The sequence below is a fragment of the Anabrus simplex genome, chromosome 1, assembly GCF_040414725.1.
Source record: "Anabrus simplex isolate iqAnaSimp1 chromosome 1, ASM4041472v1, whole genome shotgun sequence".
Taxonomy (NCBI): Eukaryota; Metazoa; Arthropoda; class Insecta; order Orthoptera; family Tettigoniidae; genus Anabrus; species Anabrus simplex.
The window spans coordinates 1,223,320,764-1,223,345,347 of record NC_090265.1 but is presented as its reverse complement, the minus strand read 5'-3'; the positions used below and the strand labels follow the sequence as shown (position 1 = coordinate 1,223,345,347).

The following is a 24,584-nucleotide window of genomic DNA, read 5'->3' as shown; positions in this document are numbered from 1 at the left end:
CAGAAAACCATCCTCAGGACAGGTGATGATATTCAAACCCACTCGTCTCCCGATTTTTCAGTATTTTAAATTTATTTAAGTACCACCAAATCACCTTTAAAGGCAGTTCACTGAAAGGTAGTAGAAGATGAATATAAAGCTCGTGTGACCCACTAATTGCTTCTGCTATGTGTGTGCAGAAAGAAACGAAGCCTTCGGAAATCGAATTCATATCTACCGGCCTCCCAAACGGGTTTTACTACTAGCTTCAAAAGATTTACGGGATTGGTTTATTACACAGAAATAACTTCACACATTTCTTTTGCAGTCATTCCCTCAGACAGTAACACACTCCTGGCAACGTTTGTAAAGTGTTCGAAAACTAGCTTTCAGTACCCCTTGTGTGCTCTCGTTACACTTTGAAGTGACTTCTTCGGTGTTCGTGAATCGTTGCTCTCTCGGAAGAAATTTCAGTTAAGCAACCTGGTAATTATCAGGCGGTGACAGGCTAAGTAATACAGAAGACGATCCGAAGTCATTATCTCAAAAATGGTCGGTGCGCAGAACAAAACCACATACTTAGTGATCATGATTCTGGACGTTTCCTTCTCACTGCATCCCTAAAATAAAAAAGGATCTTGACGAAGATTATTTTTACAACATGTTCTTCTAGAACAAACTCATAGTGAATGAGACCCTAGGACTCAAACAAAACCTCTAACATACAGTAACTTCACCTTAACTCTAGTCGAAAGGACTCATTTTTCTTGTATTAAGTTCATGTGAATTTCTATGCATATCTCTGGCGGCTAGACCGTGGATCGCATCTCATTAGTTCAACTTTCAGTGTTGATGTTAAAAAAAGTCAACACGTTTATCAACCATATCGATTAGGTCTCCAGCATGAGTAATTCGGGGTACTTTCTGTTCATCACTTAGTATTCTTGGGACCAATTCCTTAGAGGTGGTGGTGGTGATTATTGTTTTAAGAGGAAGTACAAGTAGGCAACCATCCTCTATGTAACACTAATCAGAGGGAAAAATGGAAGGGATCCGACACGTCGAAAAATGAAGATATCGGCCAAAGGAAGACAAGGGCCACGAAGGGCGTGAAAGAGAAAGACTCCCTAGCCCTCGCAAACCTAATAGCGTCGAGGTCGGAAAAGAACAAGAGTTGACCAGGAGAGGTCGGATAGGATAGATGAAGGTGAGGAGCCTGGCACAAGTAAGTGGAAGCAATGCCAGGACTCAGCTGAGGGACCCGTGGTCGCCAACCCACGCTCCAAAGTTCAGAGCCCCTGCGGCCCCTTTTAGTCGCCTCTTACGACAGGCAGGGGATACCGTGGGTGTTATTCTACCGCCCCCACTCACAGGGGGGGTAATTCCTTAGAAACGAAACACATGTTTAAATCTTCGTGAAGTACATTTTGAATACATCCAACTGATAATCCTGCTTTTGCTGATCTTCTTTCTTTGCCGCTTTACCCACGTCAGATGCGATCAATATTGCACATGTGGACACTGATAAAGTTTTACGCTGGGATGTCCTTCCTGATGACAAACCCTATGAGGGGGGATTCATTCAACTATCGCGTGTTTCTGTGGTGGTCGGTAGTGTGGTGTCATCATCATATTCTAAAGGCTAAACCTTGTCTTCGCAGCCATAGCCAATATTTATAGCTCAGTGTAGGTCTTGCAGTTCATCCTCAGAAGCAGGTTCTTGAAATAAGACACCTTGGATTGCATTCAGACGAACACAAAAACCCAGTCCCCGAGCCAGGGGAATTGACCAGACGCATCCCTGCCTCTTCCAGAATCAGCGTGCGGCATCCGGAGATGCCATAATGCAGGTGTTTCGAGTTGGCACCCATGGGTGACCTACCCATCCATGAGGATGGAGCCCTACATAGGGTGAAATCCAAGATGTTGAAGACGGTACAAATACCAAGTCCCCCAGCCTAAGGAACTAACCAATGAAGGCTAAAAGTCCACAACACGTCCGGGAATCGAACTCGGGATCCCTTAGGCCTGAGGCTAGTTAGCTACGGAGACGGACGCTGCGTTTGTTGATATCCCCTCAATAGTTTTTCGTCAAGCCTAGATCAATTTCTAATGAGACATAGTACTATGTCTTTTAATATGGGCTAGAACAATATCCATTGAACTATGTCAGCCTCATTCTCTGTTTTGACAGTTTGAATTTGACTGAGATATCAGCAGTGCTAGTAACGTCATTCCTTATGCACCTGCAACAAATCACTACTTTTAATGGCGTGAAAATGTCGCTCATAAGGTCAATTGCTATGTGCGTTTCAGAGAACTCGGCAGACTAATATTTAATAGAGCCTCCATGCTTAGAAAAGAAAGCAACAGGAAACTACCCCATTTCTCGTTTTTAATATGTCTCTTCGGCGACACCAAGGCTTAGGCCTACCTATGACAGGCCTAGGTTCCAACCAGGCTTCGGGCTGAGAACTCATAAATATAAATAATTTAGTCAACAGTCGGTCACTTTGCATAGCATAGCGCACACATTCATTCTCTTCATAATTTCTCACATTTAACGGTCGGCCAATCCGTGGATTATTCATTGTCCCTCACATTGCCATCAAGAAAACATGTGTTTTCTTTATTACTACTTCGAAGTAGACTGTTTCAAACATTCTCAGAGTTTTAACAAGTTCGTTACGCTGTTTGAGTCACATAGCCGAGAGCTTGCATTCGGGAGATGGTGGACTCGGCAGCCCTGAAGATGGTTTTCCATATTTTCCTATTTTCACACCAGGCGAATTCTGGGGCTGTACCTTAATTAAGGCTACGGTCACTTCTTTCCAATCCTGGCCTATCCCATCGACGCCGTAAGACGTGCTTGTGATGGTGCGACATAAACAAACAGCGAAAGAAAACTCTCTGTAAGAGGCGTCTAAAAGGGGTAACGCCCCCTGTGGGTGGGGGACGCAGATGAAGAATACACTCACGGTATCCCCTGCCTGTTGCATCATCGTATGCATCCCACCGAGGCGGGGGAGCGGGCGCTCGGCTGCACAGACTAGTTGGTCTGCGTTACGTGTGCTTAGTACCACTATATGAGCAACACCATGGGTTTACGTTGCCTGTGATTAGTACGAGTATGTGAGGAACACCATGGGTTTGGGCGTTGCCTGTGATTAGTATCACTACGTGAGGAACACTATGGGTCTGCGTTGCCTGTGAGTGGTGCCCTTATGTGAGGAACACCATGGGTTTACGTTGCCTGTGATTAGTACCAGTATGTGAGGAACACCATGGGTTTACGTTGCCTGTGATTAGTACCAGTATGTGAGGAACACCATGGGTTTACGTTGCCTGTGATTAGTACCAGTATGTGAGGAACACCATGAGTTTACGTTGTCTGTGATTAGTACGAGTATGTGAGGAACACCATGGGTTTGGGCGTTGCCCGTGATTAGTACCAGTATGTGAGGAACACCATGGGTTTACGTTGCCTGTGATTAGTACCAGTATGTGAGGAACACCATGGGTTTACGTTGCCTGTGATTAGTACCAGTATGTGAAGAACACCATGGGTTTACCTTGTCTGTGATAAGTACCAGTATGTGAGGAACACCATGGGTTTACGTTGCCTGTGATTAGTACCAGTATGTGAGGAACACCATGGGTTTACGTTGCCTGTGATTAGTACCAGTATGTGAGGAACACCATGGGTTTACGTTGTCTGTGATTAGTACGAGTATGTGAGGAACACCATGGGTTTACCTTGTCTGTGATTAGTACCAGTATGTGAGGAACACCATGGGTTTACGTTGCCTGTGATTAGTACCAGTATGTGAGGAACACCATGGGTTTACCTTGTCTGTGATTAGTACCAGTATGTGAGGAACACCATGGGTTTACGTTGCCTGTGATTAGTACCAGTATGTGAGGAACACCATGGGTTTACGTTGCCTGTGATTAGTACCAGTATGTGAGGAACACCATGGGTTTACGTTGTCTGTGATTAGTACGAGTATGTGAGGAACACCATGGGTTTGGGCGTTGCCTGTGATTAGTATCACTACGTGAGGAACACTATGGGTCTGCGTTGCCTGTGAGTGGTGCCCTTATGTGAGGAACACCATGGGTTTACGTTGCCTGTGATTAGTACCAGTATGTGAGGAACACCATGGGTTTACGTTGCCTGTGATTAGTACCAGTATGTGAGGAACACCATATGTTTACGTTGCCTGTGATTAGTACCAGTATGTGAGGAACACCATGGGTTTACGTTGTCTGTGATTAGTACGAGTATGTGAGGAACACCATGGGTTTGGGCGTTGCCCGTGATTAGTATCACTACGTGAGGAACACTATGGGTCTGCGTTGCCTGTGAGTGGTGCCCTTATGTGAGGAACACCATGGGTTTACGTTGCCTGTGAATGATGCCTTTATGTGTGACATAGCATGGGTCTACATCACCTGTGATTAGTACCGCCATATGTTACCAGTAACGGCGATTGGAAATTACAAGTGCTGGGGAAAAAAAGTATACAGACAATAAACACTACCCGGGTTTGTGGGATATAGTGGATGGGGTATTTATATATGTCAAAACTGAAGCTTTTTGATGCTCTCTGAGCGAATTTCGACAGAGAGGTAAAGGCTGACAGTTTATCAATTTAAGTGCGCTAATAATAGTTTTTTTGAGATTTTGATCCAATACTATACAATAAAACTTTCACTAAAGAAACAGTTTTACACATTTATTACAATTAAGAAGAAGTACGGTGTGATTATACAATTAAAATCATTTAGTATTTGACTACACACTAAGAAACTAACAGACACTAAAGAGACTGCCAGACTCATGAATGCGCGCGGCAAGCGGGTGAACCATACCTCAATGTCCGTGATCTTGGCAAAAAAAAAATATACCCATGCTACCCTTCCTCACAGCATAGGCAAAGTCTCCACTAATTGCTATGGCGCGATAAAAGTCGGTTAGCCGCTACGAACGGTATTTTGTGCGTATTTCCGCTAGTAATTTTTTTAATAATTAAAATAAAGTAAAGAAATAGCTGATAAGACAACAGGGCTTGTACAAATTGCTTTTTTAATAATTCCTATAATTCCTAATTTCAGCCCCCCCCCCTCCCCCCATCGCGGCTACTGTACGTTACATGTGATTAGTACCACTACAGGAGGAACACCATGGTTGTGCTTTATCAGTGATTAATACTATTATGAGGGACTCGTGACCTGGATTTTGAACCGCCCTTGGACAACAAGCATCATCTCAGGAAATAAGGCATTGCGAATTGGATTCATGGTCATTTTTCATCATCATTCGTTTTAGATTTTTTTTCTGCTAGTTGCTTTACGTCGCACCGACACAGATAGGTCTTATGGCGACGAAGGGAGAGGAAAGGCCTGGGAATGGAAAGGAAGCGGCCGTGGCCTTAATTAAAGTACAGCCCCAGCATTTGCCTGGAGTGAAAATGGGGAAACAACGGAAAACCATCTTCAGGGGTTCGAACCCACTATCTCCCGAATGCGAGCTCACAGCTGCGCGCTCCTAACCGCACGGCCTCGTTTTAGATTGTACTCAGCGGATACATTTCGAAGTTTTGAGTTATCGTTTCATTTCGTAGTATTAGGAGATGATGAACTAGCTGTTAGGCCCCTTTAAACATCATCATCATCATCATCATCATCATCATCAAAAGTCTCTGAGGGAAATCTAAGTTGTAAAACTTCATATTAGTGCAACATTCTTAAGCTGGCATAAGAAATGCGAGGAACAACTAATACTTGAGAACAAACAGATATAAATGGCACTTCCAAATAACAATGTTCACGATGATTGTACCTGTGTGGCGTTATGGGCTCGAACCCACTATCTCCCGGATGCCACTTTCTAATCCCGAAATATCCCGTGCCGCTCGAGAAATCCAGTCGTCGTCGTTGTAGTTTAAAGGTGTTCAATATGTGGCGTGTGGAGTGGCAGAAATGTCGGAACAGGACTATACATCCAGTCTCCGAGCTTAGGTAATTAACCGTTTACGACTAAAATCCCACGACTCAACCAGGAGTCGAACCCGAGCTTGGAGGCCTGAAGGACAAACACTGACCACTCAGCCATGGACCTTGACATGATGATTATGAGGAGGAGGACGACGACGACGACGCTTGAATAATAAGAAGAAGAAGATGATTGTACAATTTGTTTTACGTCACACCGACACAGATAGGTCTTATAGTGACGATGGGATTGGAAAACCCTAGGAGTGGGAAGGAAGCAGCCGTGGCCTTAATTAAGGAACAGCTCCAGCATTTGCCTGGTGTAAAAATGGGAAACCACGAAAAACCATCTTCAGGGCTGCCGACAGTGGGGCTCGAACCCACCATCTTCCGGATGCAAGCTCACAGCTGCGCGCCCCTAACCACACGGCCAACTCGCCCGGTAATAATAATAATAATAATAATAATAATACCGACTAGCCACAAATACCCCAGGTGGTAATCAAGCCACCCCCATTCAAGATGGAGCAAGCAGGTCATCGGATTCTGGGGAACCTGCATCTTCATGCATTCCACCATTACAAGCTCCACACAAACAAATGAAGAGCAAGAGAAACTTCACCTACCTAGCTACTGTAAATATCAACTCCCTTCTTAAAGTGGGTAAGCTAAAACAGACACTTGACGTGCTAGACAACTACAACATCAAGATAGCAGTGCTCGAAGAGACCCAATTTCCAGACGAAGATACCATTTTGTCAGAAGCTTATAGGATCTACACAGGCAAACCAGGTGAAAGAGTGCTGAGTACAGTCCCACACCTAGGCATAGGTTTTGGAGTACATCGCAGTATGGTCGATCGCATTTTAGATTTCACTTCACCTAATGGAATAACTTCCTCAATGTCATTCCAATCTCATAACAGAGCATACACCATAATGACCTTCCACAAACCCACAAATGATACCAACCAGAAAGACCTGGAAATAGTTGAACACTTCTGGGACTCCCTGGAATAAATACTAGACAAGATTCCATCTCATCATTCCACCATACTCATGGGTGACTTCAATGCGCAAGTTATCAAGGAACGAAAATACCGAAGGATAGTAGGACTTTATCCAGCGCACAAGAGAACAAATAGGAATGGAGAGCGTCTCATAGAACTCTGTGATACATACAACTTGGTCTTAAAATCAACAGCCTTCAAACGCCTCCGTAGGAAGAATTTCAGTTTGATCATGTGGCTATAGACAGACAATATAACAAGGTATTGCGAGGAGCAAACATAGAATCTGATCATTACCTTTCACTTGTCAAGGCTAATTTTCAACCCTTGAGAAGAACAACAAAACCCCGAAGGAGTTCTAGAATACCCAGGCTCAACACTCTGCAACTACGTGATGAAACCTGCGCCTTTCAGGATACACTCAGGAAGAATACACAGAGAGAAGGTTGACCAACCCTACAGAAAGCTCTTCTGGATGCCGCCCACGAAACTATCCTCACTACATCCAAAAAAAAGGCAAGCACCCTTGGTGGACAACGGGGTGCTACCAGGCCATAGAGGAAAGGCGTAGAGCCTGGATCAGATGGAACCAGCACAAGAATGAAGCCAACCAAGAGGCCTTCATCACTCAAAGAAAGACAACAGCAAACACCGTTGGCAGACCCACGAGGAATTACCTACGAATCCTATTGCAACAATCAGAAGAAGACTTTCAGAAAAATAACTCCAGGTACCTGTACAAGGAACCCAAGAAATAGGTGAACCAGGTAACCCCCTCTGAGGATGTGAGGAAAGCGGCAGAAGGACAAGAAGAAGATTAATATGATCGCTTGCATTAAGTAGGGTAATTATCAGATTAAACTGGGGGAAGAGTCCAGCTGAGAGTAACAGGTCAGAAATGATAGAACTGGTATTACTCTGCGTCTAGCCGGGACTGAGTGGCTCAGACGGCTGAGGCGCTGGCCTTCTTACCCCAACTTGGCAGGTTCGATCCTGGCTCAGTCCGGTGGTATTTGAAGGTGTTCAAATGCGTCAGCCTCATGTCGGTAGATTTACTGGCACGTAAAAGAACTCCTGTAGGACTGAATTCCAGCACAGAAAGTGAATGTGCAGGTCGTAGTGTGAGCATGAAGCTGGTGGCGCGCGAAGGAAGTCGTTCACGCACACTCACCGTTTCACGTTAGGGAATTGGGTCAACGAGATCATCAGTTCTATGGGCTTAATCCTCTTTTTGTCTGAATAGGCATCCAGTCAGACTCTGCTGTACGTAAGATAAGGAAATGTTCTTGATATTTACGACTGAAACTGTACGAAACACGACCCATTCGATTTAATGACACCTTTGTTTAGGGCTGTTACGAGATAGTTCAAAATCTCTAATGAAAATGAATAACTTAAAGCTACTGATCGATAAGACGCAGTAGCGGCTCGTGAGTTTTGAGGCTAGGGATTCAATCGAAGGTAACAAAATCAACTATTCCGGTTTTGGTCCAACTGCTATATTTCCCCTTAGCGAAAATCAAACATGGAGTGCAGTACTGTCTATTCCCTATGCTACAACCCGCAATTCATGCTTTTATCTCATATATACGCATGTACGCATTTACTCTTTATTCTGCTTCTGTATTAGGGACAATGGGGGCTTTGGCCGGCCTAACTGATTTATTTTTCACCAATCCTCCAGTGAAAGCTTAGTAAAGTCTCTTTCCAGAAGAAACTTCATCCTGTTCATTTCTTTTATAAACGTTAGCCATTTACCAGTAACACGAAATGCACAACTACACTATAAAATATGTCAACAGATTCACTCAACTGATAAAAATAACACGACACAGTAGGATGCACTGTCATATGTGACTGTGAATCTTCTCTTAACTTGCGTCGTGAGCGATAGGAAAAGATCGGTCCTTCGCTACTTTCAGTTTCAGAGGCTACTGCCACTACCACTGCCTGACTACCTCAAATTGGGAACATGCATCATTTTCAAAAATATTTTTTTTGAAAAGTACACCAATGAAATAGTACGTAAACGTATTACATTGTGGTATGTTGCCTTGTTTTCTACCACTAAAAAAATATTTAATAGTGCCTTTCCGCAAGGCGAGTGAAACGGCCTCTGACGTAAGCGGCGCGCTGTGACGTCACGATCCAGTACCGCATGGAGCTCTACCAGCCGTTGTGCATCAGCCGTTGCTAAAAGCCGATTGTTTATTATTGATGATCGCGAATAACTTAGAAATGACGGAAGAAAGGTTCAAAACAGCACAGTCAGACAATCTATCATGTGTAAATGTCATCATTCTTGAAAAATAGTGACTTTTATGGCCGCAGAAATTCGCGGATAACAAGCAAGTTTGTAAGTGGTGTCTTTTATATACGTGCAATGTACTGTAACCCATAGTATTAGGATAACAACGAACCTGGATAGATATCACATCACTTTCAACATTTCCTTCTAGACTGACTCCCCTATTAAAGAATAACATTACATTTTCGGGCTTTCAGCATTAGTAAAGCAAGAAATCGGATTTCAGCACTAACATAAACATATAGGTAGAATTATAGTACTAGTCCGCTTCTGTGGTGTAGTGGTTAATGTGTGCCACTCCCGGAGGCCCGGTTTCGATTCCCGGTTCTGCCATGAAAGTTGAAAACAAATAGTACGAGGGCTGGAACGGGGTCTACTCAGCCTCGGGAGGTCAACTGAGTAGAAGGGTTTCGAATCCCACCTCAGCCATCCTCGAAGTGGTTTTTCGTATTTTCCTACTTCTCCTCCAGGCACCTAAGGCCACAGCCGTTTCCTTCCCTCTTCCTTGTCTATCCCTTCCGATCCTCCCATCCTCCAACAAGGCCCCTGTTGAGCATAACAGGTGAGGCCGCCTGGGTGAGGTAATGGCCCTCCTCACCAGTTTCATCACCATACTCAAAGTCTCACGTTCCAGGACACTGCCCTTGAAGTGGTAGAGGTGAAATCCCTCGCTGAGTCCGAGAGAAAACCAACCCTGAAGGTTAAACTGATTAAGAAAGAAAGAAAGAAGGAAAGAAAGAAAGATCATAGTACTATAGGGCTATAATCTATCATTCCCAAAAAATATATATATTTATGGTTGGGACAACTGGCCTACCCACTTACGGGGCCCATGAAAGAGAATTAAATATCTTTGTGGAGGGAAAAAGTTAAACATGATAAAGATAAATATGACTTCATCTAGTTTTCACAAGTCGGGCCGAGTGGTTCAGACTGTTAAGGTGCTGCCCTTCTGACCCCAACTTGGCAGGTTCGATCCTGGTTTAGTCCGATGGTAGTTGAAGGTGCTCAAATACGTCAGCCTCGTGTCGGTAGATTTACTGGCACGTAAAATAACTCCTGCAGGACTAAATTACTGCACATCGGCGTCTCCGAAAATCGTAGAAGTAGTTAGCGGGGCATGAAGCCAATAACATTAATTACATTTGGCTTTTAACAAGCTGAGCATATCAGGAAAGAAAAGTGTCCTGGTGACATTTTAGTCGCTCAATACAGGAATGTCTTTGGGTGCTGTGACTTTTATTTTTTTGCTTTACGTCACACCGTCACATATAGGTCTTATGGCGACGATGGGATAGGAAAGGACTAGGAATGGGAACAAAGCGGCCGTGGCCTTAGGTACAGCCTCAGCATCGAGCTCACAGCTGCGCGCTCCTAACCGCACGGGCAACTCGCGCGGTATTTTTACCCTTCGGTTTATTGACTTGGCTTGTATAACCTAAAACTTAGGATAAGTTGGATAATACTTTAAACACCTACATCACTATTTTCACCTGTGTGCAATTATGTTATTTATTTCATTAATATTATGATAATTATTATAATTGAGCATTATTAACTTATAAGACCCCAACAGACAAGCATTGGTTTTGTGTAGAGTTATACATTTGTTAAATTCACGTTGTTTCCTTTCATGATGTACACGCTATTCTTTGTTACATTATAGAGTATTTAGATATAGCCTAAATTTCTTTACCAATTAAGCTCTTCAATAAAGACATACATAACTGTCCCATGCCAAGATATATTGGTAGAATTAGAGCTGTCACAATGGTTCATAACCCCTTTGATTTATTATCTTGACATGGATCACCCAAAACATAGGTTAGGTTTGGAGAATACTTTAATAATCAGCATTATTTAATGCACTGTTTATTACTTTCATATTCCAAGATGTAATTGAAGCATTTAAATAAAGCATCATACATTAAAATTTAAAGTATTACCACTAGAACAGCTGACATGGAAAAGTGATTTGAAAATTCAAACAAATTCATCTTACGTTAAAATCTTCAAAAAAATAAACTGTAGACTTTTCCGATATATCACCAGCATTTCTCCAGCTCGCCAAAATCCATTTCTCCCTAGTTTTAGCGTCTTTAGAACGTTTATAAACAATTTGTTTGGTATGCTATTGCACATCGGAACTCTACACCATTTATAAGTTTTCTGCCTCACTGTCTGCGCAGGATTCATTTTAAGTCTAAAATATACCACTCAGATTATTATCCAATGTATAGACCTCGAATTTAACCATACTAGACACTAACGTAAAGTAGAAATACGCGAAGTGTATCCTGCTTCTCACAGCACACTGTGTGTTACTTCGTCTGCTAATTCAGTCAACCTGTACGATGACGTCAGGCCAATGAGATCGCGTACTTGCGTGACGTGACATTTTCGTAGATTTTTATCATGTCTCGAGTTATTATTTGTACATTCTGATCACATTTTTGAATTCTGCATGCAATTTTGAATCAGATTAGCATATTTTTAATTAAAACCCCGGATCATGCATGTTCCCTATTGCCCTAAGCTCGCCGCTTGCTCGCGTTCACAGAAGGGGCAGAACCCACCGAAGAAATGAATAGGCGCACAATTAGTGTTTACCACTACTGATGGGAGCTATTATCTCTATGAATACAAACTCTTATTAGTATCGTGAGTTTCCTCGCGAATCCCTGGCAATCGCCGAGTATTTGGTCAATACCAGGCTCCACTGGGCAGTGATCACTGCGTGGACGGCACACTATACCTATTACAATTTGTTTAGTATTTATAACTGTATATTAGATTTGACTTGTTCACTACTAACAACACAGGGTCTAAGCTGAAGGAGAACTCTGTATAGACTCACTGGAAATAAATAAATTAGGGTTTACCACGTGAAATATTTAAATATGTGGTAGAGGGGAGGAGGGGAAATAAAGTTTTCTCAGTCTTGGACAATCATACTGACTTTAAAAATGACATTCCCATAAGTAAACTAAACTAAACTCGTGTGCTCGACTTGAGGTGGCGCAGCTCTTTTCTGTCATATCCACAATAAGGGTGAGCTACATGTACCATCTCAACCAAACACCAGCCCTCCTGCCATTCTTTAATCCCTAGCAGTACCGGCACTCAAACCCGGGCCCCGAGGACGGCAGCTAATAGCACTAAACGTTACGCTACGGAGGCTGACAGTGAACCCATGAACACGTAGCAGGGCGCCTCATACCATGTAGACCCGGCCATTCCAACTCCGTGTTTGAGGGATAGGGACCCTTGCCACAGCCCCGAGTCTACCCAGGGCTGATCTTCGCTACTGTCACTGTATCAGTGGTGATGTACGAACACACGCGCTGGGTTGTTAAGCTTACCATTCCAGTCGACATTACAAATCATTTGAAAGAAGATGTTGATTGATGCTATACAGGACAGAATTCGTGCTTTTAATATGGAACTTCCACTGTTCGAAACACAATTACAGGAGAAAAATGTTGAAGAATTCCCATCTTTAAACCATGTGACTTATCCTATTGTAAATCTGATAGCAACTGTGAAGACGTTAAACAATTCATGAATGGTTTAGAAATATCGAAGACAAGTTGCTTGAATTAAACGTTTTTTATGGCGTCCGTTTTTGTAAATTTTAAGCAGGTTTCGGTCAAATTTCTAAAAGAACTGAATGGGAGCTTTTAGATCGCGTCTGTCTGATGTTGCGTTATGAAGCAGAGATGCGCATACATTCTACTCAAACAATTTTCCCTGATATCACTGAGCTGGTGATGTTGGGTGTTATCCTAAATGCTTAAAGACTGATTTTTTTATTATTGTCTTTTCTAATCCATTTACCCTCCAGGGTTGATTTTTCCCCCGGACTCAGTGAGGGGATCCCACCTCTACCACCTTAATGGTAGTGTCCTGGAGCGTGAGATATTTGGTCTGGAATACAACTGGGAAGGAGGACCTTTCCCAGGAGGCCGTAGCTTTAAGTTAGGTACCATCCCGGTATGTGCCTAGAAAATTAGTGGGAAAATACGGAAAACCACTTCGAGGATGGCTGAGATGGCAATCGAACCCCCTCTACTCAGCTACTCGTTGGCTGAATGGTCAGCGTACTGGCCTTCGGTTCAGAGGGTCCCGGGTTCGATTCCCGGCCGAGTCGGGGATTTTAACCTTAATTGGTTAATTCCAATGGCTCGGGGGCTGGGTGTGTGTGGCGTATTCAACATTAGCAATCTCCTAGGTAGGGGCCTCATCTTCACAGACATGCAGGTCGCCTAATAGAAAAAGACCCGCACCAGGCCTCTCCGGAGCCCATACGCCATTATTATTATTATTATTATTATTATTATTATTATTATTATTATTATTATTATTATTATTATTATTATTATTATTATTATTATTACTCGGCTGACCTTCCGAGGCTGATTCGATCCCGTTCCGGTCCTCGAACCACTTTTCAATTTGGTGCCAGAGCCGGGAATCGAACCCGGGCCTCCGGAAGGTGGTAGCTAAACACAGTAACCACTACACCACAAACAGTTAAAGGTAATTTAATAAAACATACTTGCTCTGGTTTCTTCTATTATCCCTATAATTTTGTTTCACCCGTTAATAACAATTAGTACTAATTAATTGCAGTATTACAATTATTTTAATATGAGGAAATTCAAACATACTTTAGGTGTAAAAACTGCATTTCTGGTGCCTTCTTGGACATATTAGAGCAAAGGCGAGCACAATTAGGTACAATGAACAGCGCTCCAGCTCAGGAGGGTAAAGGAGCAATGTATGCGCTTTGACGAATGGTACAGTCTAGCAGCTGCTTGCACGGCTCTCGGTTACAACTAGTGATGAGGCGCATATCCTAACAGATTTACACCTTCTTTTTCCTTTTTTTATACAATTGGCTTTACGTCGCACCGACAAAGACAGGCCTTATGGCGACGATGGGAAAGGAAGGGGCTAGGAGTGGGAAGGAAGCGGCCGTGGCCTTAATTAATATACAGCCCCAGCATTTGCCTTGTGTGAAAATGGGAAACCACGGAATACCTTCTTCAGGGCTGCCAACAGTGGAGTTCGAACTCACTATCTCCCGAATACTGGGTACTGGTCGCACTTAAGCGGCTGCAGCTACCGAGCTCGGTGATTTCAACTTTTAATAGATTTACTGTGCGAATGCCTCGTTCTGTTCAGTGCATTAGATTACGGTGAGGAAACAAATTAAGTTATTTTGTGTATGCAAACGTCATGTGCTAAGTAAATACGTTAAATTAGATTCATTTCATTAAGTTATGCGTAGGAAACAAAATTTATTATTATTTTGATAGGTGATAACGATAACGAAATACTCCTTTGACTACCACCTGTAGTCATGGAAATACAGTAGGCCTACATAAAAGCTTGTTTAAGAATACAGCATAAACAATGAACGACAAAAGAACTGACGATTGTATTGTGTAAACAGCCAGAAACATTGTTGTTGCTTCGCTTATGCCTTGATTCCACGTGTCGCTATCTGGTCTTTACAGCACAAACTCACGGCGCTTTCCGCGCTCATGCCGTTAACTCAAGGCGTGGGCTCTCTCATTGTCCACGTATGTTTTTAGAGCCTATTTTGATGCCATAAAGTTAATTCTGAAGGTCCTAAAAATCCGAGGTCTACTTCGTGGTTATGTCAAATCAAAACCCATCTAAACTTTCCCTTTCTCCCTAATGATCAATCGAATTCTCCATTTCCATTCAACAGAAATCGTCCAAGGAATTCAGTTGAATTTCACTGCAGTTCTCAAGCTGAATGAGAGATGTACAGATAGATCACGTGGAAATGATAATTATGATAACGCGTTAGAAACGAGGTTGGTCAGCTGTTTCGACACTGCCCCCTAAAGTCAAGTGAAACTAAAACAAGTCATAAAAACTACCGTAGCAATGTCTGAAAGGTAACATTGACCTAGATTCCTCAGCAGACCACAAGTAGATTTCACTTCGCTTCCTACAGCCACGCCCCCAGATATTTGGTCCATCCACTTATGACATCACAGCATCTGTCCATCGTTGCTCTGAAGTGACGATCAGCAGCAAGCTATTTCTTTCCTGAAAACGTGCAAATTGAAACAAGTTACAAAATGTTCGTATTTAATTTTTAGTTGTTTTGTTTTTATTTTTGTTGTTGTTGAGGATGATGATTATGATGATGATCTCAGTCGGCAATACAATTGAGAAGAATATTGTCACTCAAGTCATCTTAGAATGACTTTCTGAGATTTTTCATTTCATTTCGAGAGAGATGCTAGAATGCTCATGAACCTATAACATATGGGCCGTGACTTTTCTTTCTCCGAGCCCCAGTTCTAACTAATCTGTACGCTAGTATACACCAGCCTCGTATGGTCAACCGAAAATAGCAGATCAGGTCAAAAGAGACGGTCATTACGGCTGAGGCAGTAATATTCGTGTTACTCTGAAATTTGAAGGTCAGCTAGCAAGACTAATCGTCCTGAAAGACCAAGGACTTTAATGGGGTCTATATCTCATGAATTTATTCCTTTTCCAGGAATTTCTTTCATGTCACATTCATTATTGTAGTAAAACGTTCAATTTTTCTTGTCTGCTTCAAGTATAATAATAATAATAATAATAATAATAATAATAATAATAATAATAATAATAATAATAATAATAATAATAATAATATAACAGATTTCTAGGTTTGATATCTGCCTGCTTCTTTCTTTATTTCTCTATTTCTTTATTTGTTTTTTCTGTTTTCCTTTATTTATTAACGGCCGTAGCCGTGTTGAAACACCGGATCCCGTGAGATCTCCGAAGTTAAGCAACATTGGGCGTGGTCAGGATTTGGATGGGTTGCCACGCGCTGTTGATGGGGGCTAAGGGAATAGAGGAGCGGAAAGTAACTGGCCACCCTACCGCATGTAAACTCCGGCTCAGGTACACCTCTGCGGAGGTTCGGACCTGCCTTCGGGCAGTATAACCCTTACCCTCTTTATTTATTTATTTATTTATTTATTTAATATTCTGTGCCAATTTCTGTTTGTTTGTTTGTTTGTTTATTTGCTTATTTGTTTGTTTATTTGTCTGTTTGTTCTATACGTTTTATTTTGTTTTTTATTTGTTTCTTGCTTTCTTTCATTCGTTCGTTCTTTACATTCTGGGTCCCTCTCTGTTTATTTTTAGTTTGTTTGTTTTTCTTTGTTTGATAAGCTGTTTGTTTGTTTGTTTGGTTGGTTGTTTGTTTGTTTGTTTGGATGGCTGGACGGAAGGACGGACGTTCGTTTCATTGCTTGTTTGTTCCTTTCTATTCGTCTAGTTATTTGATTGATTGATTGATTGATTGATTGATTGATTGATTGATTGATTGATTGATTGATTGATTGATTGATTGATTGATTGATTGATTGATTGATTGATTGATTGATTGATTGATTGATTGATTGATTGATTGATTGATTGATTGATTGATTGATTGATTGATTGATTGATTGATTGATTGATTGATTGATTGATTGATTGATTGATTGATTGATTGATTGATTGATTGATTGATTGATTGATTGATTGATTGATTGATTGATTGTGTACATAATTAACCTAAGGAAATAATGCGAGTGAACGAAACACTATGAGATTGTCCGAAATAAGTAAAGTGTGCCATAACGGATTTTCAGATTTTGTCTTATGTATTGTAATCTTTATTTCCGTGAATTTCAGATCCCAGGGTGAACGACTGGCCGCTCATGGACAGCCCCATTCCAACCCTCGCCATGGTCACAGTGTACCTCTATTTCGTGGTTATCCTCGGCCCACGACTCATGGCCAACCGCAAACCTTTACAGCTCCGAAGTACGCTCATCGTCTACAACGCCGCTCAAGTAATCTTCAGTCTCATCATGCTGTGGGAGGTTAGTCCATAAATTAATTTCATCTACCGGTCAATAGGGGCTGCTTAGCCTATAGAGTAAAGACGTGCTTGGTTCGCCCTGAAAGATTTAGGTTCTATTTTCCTTCAGGAAGTCGAAAAATTTTAGAAACAAGATTTCCACTGCTGAAGAAGCATATGGCCGTGAGGTTCACTCAGCCAATACCAAAACTGAATAACAGGTTAATTTCTGGGGCAAAGGCCACCTATCACACCTCCAAGGCCTTCATAGCCTGTATTTCCTTATCGTTTAGTGACAGCTGTCCAGTCGAAGTGCTTGATTCAGTGAGGGTTCGATTCCCTATTAGAATATTCCCTTGCCTTCGTTCCGGATCACGAGCAACAGAGGATGAGTTTCTTGTACCGGTAACTCTAATCGTTTAGGTACGTGCATTATACTCTTACAATAATTATTCTTACTCTTATTTGTAGTATCACTACATTATAAAATATAATTAGATCTCGTTAGTGTTGTTATACCCGCATACGTTATCGGAATGTCAAGTTCTAACTCGTAAATAGCATTATAAATATTCTTGTGCCCTAACGATTCACTATTAACAAGTCGGGAAAATTAGAAACGAGATTCTCACACCATCTCAAACGGTTTGCTTGTTAGTGCAAAGGTCACAGGTAGTGGAGACAAACCTTTGTTATAACTGTGGACACCAGGAAGACGCAAAATTGTAAGGTTTTCTATCTACACTGTCATTGCTCTGAAGACGGTCTTGGTTTCAAGACTGAAACGCGTCAGCGGAAGATGATTATAACACGACCTAATATCTAGTGTTTTTCTTTAAGTTTTTGTGATTTTTGAAATGGATTCGGCGTTGGATAGTGATAACTGTCACAAAAAAGAAAGCCATCATTCAAACTCGAGAAGACAAAAGGAAAAAATAAACGCGTATGTGCATATAATGTAAAGTGGAAAACCAACACACCATACTTATCTCCTGGTCGAAGTAACGTCCTCAAGGCGTTCTGTAAACTTTGCAAAAAATACGTTTAGTATTTCTTTCATTATTTCAAAATTTGTTGACTTTTGTATGTTTTCATTTAGATGAAGGGTCTTCAACCCAGAGACAAGAAAATAAATTGTACAATAAATATGAGTGAAACGTAGTTTTCTATGTTATTACTTTGGTAAGAAAAAAGAGGGAACTGGCAACACAACGCTTTTGAAAATGTTAATATTTTTTATCGTTTTAGAATTACAGCTCGAAATGTAGATGTCACCAAGAATTGTAGAATGTTCTCCATTTTTCACTGTGTTGGCCCTCATTCCTTCCTTCCATGGTTGGTCACCCTATAAAGAAATATTTAAACAAGTATACTATAGTGTTTTGTTTCCAGATGAAAAGCAAGGTATCGAGGACGCTCTAGACGGAAGAACGGAATTCAGGAGCGACGTGTTGCTCAATATAATTTACTCATTAAAAGTTAACTTGTCAAGAAGGAGATCCTAACAAATTACTTTGAAATTGTGTCTCTTCTTTTATCACCTGATGTGGCAAAGCAAAATGTGATTTAAGCTGCATAGAAATCAATATATCCGGAAGTCATTATCACTGATTTCTGGAAAGGGTATCCTTATTTCAAAATATACAGTACGTCAAGTTAGAGGAACTGACAACGATACCAGAACTGTATAGGCTACTTATGTCAGAATTAACCACCTCCAAAGGACTTTCCTTAACTTTTAAATTGTATCAAGGACTTTCTTCACTTCACCAGTAACTGACTGCAAATCAGAACTCTCCTAAGTAGAGTGAAATGCTAAAATTTCCGTTCTTAGGTACAGTAACATAAATACACTTGCACTAATGAGTTCTTAGAAAGATGCAGCACAAAAGGCTTATTTCTCCGGAGTCATTGCAAATTTGCTCATTCCAAATCCAGTAAAACACTTTTGATGTAAACAGTATTTGTATCTGCAAGTTACCGTTTAGAAACAAAACAAATGCATATCTGTGACAGAACAGCTTGTTAGGAATGTTGGCTGTCAAGACGACTGGTGCTCAACGAGATGGCCTTCAGGTACTAGAGTGCCATACGACCAGTGTAACACCATCTTCAGCGGTATCGCTTGACTTCGCACCTCTACAGTCCTCTATTTGCATCTAGCTCGGTGGCCTACATCTACATCTAGTATCCTTAAATAATTAGAAACTGAATTTAACCATCATCTCCTTGGTACCTCTGTGCGTTTAACACCATGCCTCTATGGCAGAATCCATTATTCTACAAGATAACCTATTCTCGCTTCACAAAACCTCACTACCGAAGCCAGTTTATGCCTACGGCTTAATCCATCGAGTTCATTCCTAACAGCCCTTAACTCCTCAATCCGGGTTACCTCTTTAATCAATCAATCACCACTGAACTGCATTGAGGGCTGTCACCCACGTGGCAAATTCCCTACCGCTTGTTTACCTGGTCTTTCCTTAGAGGATATCAAAAGGTAAGGTAAGGGTGTATTCTGCCCGAAAGCAGGTCCGAACTTCCGTAGAGGTGTGGATGAGCCGACGTTTACGTACGGTAGGGTGGCTAGTTCCTTTTCGCTCCTCCATTCCCTTACCCTCCACCAACAGCACGTGGCAACCCATCCAAATCTCGATCACGCCCAATGTGGCTTAACTTCGGAGATCTCACGGGATCCGGTGTTTCAACACGGCTACGGTCTTTGGCAGGATATCAAAGAAGTTGGAAATTAAATAAAATTTTGTCAGTTATGCCAATCCTTAATTCCTCTTCCTATAAACGGTTTACCTGGTCTTTCCTCAGAGAATATCAAAGTAGTTCGAAATTAAATTAAATTTGGACAGTTATTCCAATCCTTAAATCCTCTTCCTATAAACGAGTATTTGCGTCAATTTGTCCTCTTGAACTCCAACTTTATCCTCATATTATGATCTTTCCTACTTTGAAAACCTCCACTCTACTACTGACAGCTCGAAACATACCACTTAGTCGAGCAGCTCGTCTCCTTACTCCCAAGTCTTCCCAGCCCAAAGTTTGCAACATTTTCGTAGCACTACTCGTTTGTCGGAAATCACCAAGAACAAATCGTGCTGCTTTTCTTTTGGATCTTTTCCAGTTCTCGAATCATCCTGATGAGGTCCTATACTCTGTTTGGGGTCTTACCAGTGACTTATACGCCCTCCCTTTTACATCCTTACCACAACCCCTAAGTACTGTCATAACCATATGATGAGATATATAACCTTTGTTTACAATCCCGTTTGTGTAACTGACCCAATGAAGACCCTTCCTTATATTAAAACCTAAGTACTGCGGGGACTTCTCCTCTTTGAGAAACTTACAACCGACTTATCACCCCATTTACCAGCATACCATTGTCTGCTTTCCATCTCACAAGGTTGTCAAGATCTGTTTGCAGTCACTCACAATTCTATAACTTATTTATTACTCCATACCGCAAAAGATCCTCCGAAAAAAGCGTTAACTGTATTTCCAGTTCTTTACTCATATCATTTATATGTGTATAAGAAAACATAGAGGTCCAATAACATTGCTCTGCGGGATCTCCCTCTTAATCGTTACTGAACCAGATAATGGTTCCCCTACTCTAATTCTCTGAATTCTTGTCATTGTTCCCGCCTGTTTATACAGCAACCATTCTGACTAATTTCAAGTCTGTTACTTTCAACTTATAAATAAAATATCCTGAATCAACCCAGCTTTCACTCCTGTGCGGCAAAGTCGGTCTGAAAGCAGACCGATGTTAAGATACACTGAAGAAAATAGAAATTGCAACACCCAGAAGGAGTGGTGCTACATTGCTGCAATTGAACATGCAGGACGAGTGTTCGGTTGTGCTTCGATGATTACACTTTCAGGTCCCTCTGACTGCAAGTTTGGACAACAATCAATACAGGATGTGCCCACCACGAGCTGCAATATATTGATGAATTCGTCGAGGCATGGAGTCAATAAGGCCCTGGATCGCTTCCTAAGGAATTGTGACCCATGCTTGCTGCACTGCACGGGTCAGTTTTTCCAGAGTTGTGGGTGGCTGAGGACGATTGGCCAGTTGTCGACCCATCATGTCCCACACATGCTCAATAGGACTGAGGTCCGGGGATCTGGCGGGCCATTCTAAGGTTTTGATGTCGTGGAGAGCTTCTCTGGAGATGCGTGCAGTGTGAACCCGGGCATTGTCCTGCTGAAACATCCCATTAGCAATGTTCGCCATCATAGGGACAACCACTGGATTGAGTACCCTATCAACGTACTGTCGAGCAGGCATAGTGCCCTCAACAAGCACTAATTGTGATTTCACATTAAAGCCAATAGCTCCCCAGACCATAATGCTTGGTGTTGGGCCTGTGTGCCTCTCGACAATAAATTCTGGGCGGCCCCTCTCCCCGGTACGTCGGCGCACACGATTCCGACGATCACTGCGGGCAAGACAGAAGCGCGAGTCATCACTAAAGACGACCCTATGCCATTCGTCGACCCACGTCGATCTTTCTCAACACCAGGCCAGCCTTACACGTCGCTGTTGTGGGGTCGATGGAACACCTTCTGCAAGGACACGGGCTCGTAAGCCAGCTGCACGCAGGCGATTACCAAGTGTTTGTTGTGTAACGTGGAGTGCCACAGCTGCTCGAATTTGCGCTGCTGTTGCATGGGGTTCCATCCGCGCCATCCGAATGATGTGGCGATCTTCTCTCACAGTTGTCTGTCGCGCTGGGCCTGTGCCAGGTCTACGAGTGTGGGTACCTTCATTTGACCACTGCTGCCATACACGTTGTATCGCAGATGCCTGTCGGCCAACACGAGCAGTGACAGTCCTTAGCGATAATCCAGCCTCACAGAGCCCAATTATCCGAGCCCTCTCAAATGGCGACAGTTGTTGATAGCGTGCTCTTCTCTGTCGTCGAGGCATGTTTGACGGGAACACTTCACTGCACAGACTGCAAGTCAACTACGCTACACCAGAGTCCGTATACTGGAGTTGATTCCACCGCGACCAATCACGTGGGGAGACCTGTAGCAACAATCCAATGGGTCTGAAACTTTGATCGTTTACATACCATATCTTGAAAATCAACACAAACAACCAATGCCTTTATGGTGTTGCAATTTCCATTTTCTTAAGTGTAATTTATTCCGATACCGTAACTCACTTCCTTCTTACATAATACGGTTTAATCACAACTAACCGAGCTAGATAGCTGCAGTCGCTTAAGTGCGGCCAGTATCCAGTATTCGAGAGATAGTAGGTTCGAACCCCACTGTCGGCAGCCCTGAAAATGGTTTTCCGTGGTTTCCCATTTTCACACCAGGCAAATGTTGGGGCTGTACCTTAATTAAGGCCACGGCCGCTTCCTTCCCGCTCCTAGCCCTTTCCTATCCCATCGTCGCCGTAAGACCTATCTGTGTCGGTGCGACGTCCTGCTGAAACATCCCATTAGCAATGTTCGCCATCATAGGGACAACCACTGGATTGACGTAAAACAACTAGCAAAAAAGGTCATTAATTTCGTATGTTTCTTTTCGTTTTTATTTTATTTTAATGTTTTTATTGTATACTGATAATTTTAACATGTTTCATTATTTTTGTTGAGTACAACATACAGTTAAACTAAAACATTACATTTATTTCAAATGAAATAGCACCAACTGATAAATTGATCCTATAAACGTATCAGCTTACTTACTAAATCACAAATACGCTCTAAAAGATAGGTTACTTTATCCTATGGTATTATGTTATTTTCAGCATTTTTACACAATCAACACATAATTATTCCCAGGAAATCTCGTGTGATCAATGTAATTTTCATCTAACAACCAGCTAATAATTTGCTGTGTTTGACTTACATTCATATTTCCGCTTATAACAATAAATATTAATCAAATTGTAGAAAATCACACACACGTGATCACTCGCGCTGTTAGGTTTCCCCTAACGCTACTCATTGGTTACACACACACGACCGCTCGCGCTATGAGATAGCAACTAATACAACGCGTGACGCGCTCTTTCCCGCTCTTTCCTCCCCTCCAAAATATCACAGCTGCTACACAAATACATCACGGCGTGCTCAAAGGACCGAATGGGGCATTTTCAAATGGACATCGATTCCAAGCTATGGATAAACGAATTGTAGCAAAATTTGTAAAAAATATTAGATTGAACCTCATAGCGCGAGTGATCGCGGGTTAATTATAATAATATTATTTTCTTTATGTCCCAATAAGGCCCTTGCTGGCGAGATGTAGTGTTTACAGTGCACTATGTCTTCTGGTATGGGCTATATCAAATTTGTTACTTTCATTGACCTGTCTCAGTCTCATCCTTGCCTTTGACAATATGAAAGTGACTGAGGTATGAGCGATGCTAGTACACCATTCCTTATGCAGCCAGTCCCTGTTATGAATGGTGTGAAAATATCGCTCATAGGGTCGGTTGGTGCATGCATTTCAGTGGGCTTGGCAGACTGATATGTAATAGCAACTTCTGGCTCGGTGAGGAAAGCAACAGGAAACTACCTCACTCCTCATTTCCCTAGTACGCCTCTTCTGTGACGTCTAGGCTATTTATGACAGCTGTTGGTGGAGCTGCAGAGGATGAAACCAGCCTTCGGGCTGAATACCCAACATACATACATGTCCCAATAACTACTTTTTCGGTTTTCGAAGACGCTGAGGTGCCGGAATTTTGTCCCGCAGAATTTATTTTGCTTACCAGTAAATCTACCGACACGAGGCTGACGTATTTGAGCACCTTCAAATGTCACCGGACTGAGTCAGAATAGAACCTGCCAAATTGGAGTCAGAAAGCCAGCCCCTCAACCGTCTGAGTCACTCAACCCGGCAATTTTAGTTTCTTTGATGTTACAGTGTATAACGTGACTGACCGTGTGGGGTTACTTTTGTGAAATGGCTGAAGCGTGTGTAATAAAACAGTTACTTGGTAAACCATTCTTGGAACTGAAGTGTGGAAATAAATTGCTGATTTTTAAAAATGGTAAGCCTATCCCACATCTTCATCAGAATCAACCTCCTCATACTCTTAATTCCCGTGCCTTGGCGACTGGGTGCTTATGACGTCTTCGCCATTCATTTCATCCTCATTAGATCACCACCAAGCCTTTTAAGAGGCTACTATACTACCACCACGGCGGTGGCGTTTGCGTTGGTTGTGTTGCCGCCGGCAACATGCAGAGAAATAGAAATTGGGTACATCCCTATCAACAATCTAAATCCACTAGATTCCCGTAACACGTGGCAGAAAATATATGATTGCCATCTAGTGCTGAAGAATTGAACTGTTCTTCGTGCATACACAAAACGTTTTAATGTTTCCGATTTACGCCACAAGTTACCTC

The 24,584-nt window shown here is 42.2% G+C and overlaps 1 protein-coding gene across 2 annotated transcripts in view; it reads left to right on the top strand.

Moving 5' to 3' along the window:
- The window catches only part of LOC136858211 (very long chain fatty acid elongase AAEL008004), a 301,631-nt gene that overhangs the window by 177,748 nt on the left and 99,299 nt on the right, over positions 1 to 24,584 (top strand). For both annotated transcript variants that reach the window (XM_067137592.2, XM_067137591.2), the window contains one exon: positions 17,016 to 17,206. In XM_067137592.2, the coding sequence (XP_066993693.1) occupies positions 17,016 to 17,206 (191 nt within the window). The remainder of the gene's footprint in view (positions 1 to 17,015; positions 17,207 to 24,584) is intronic.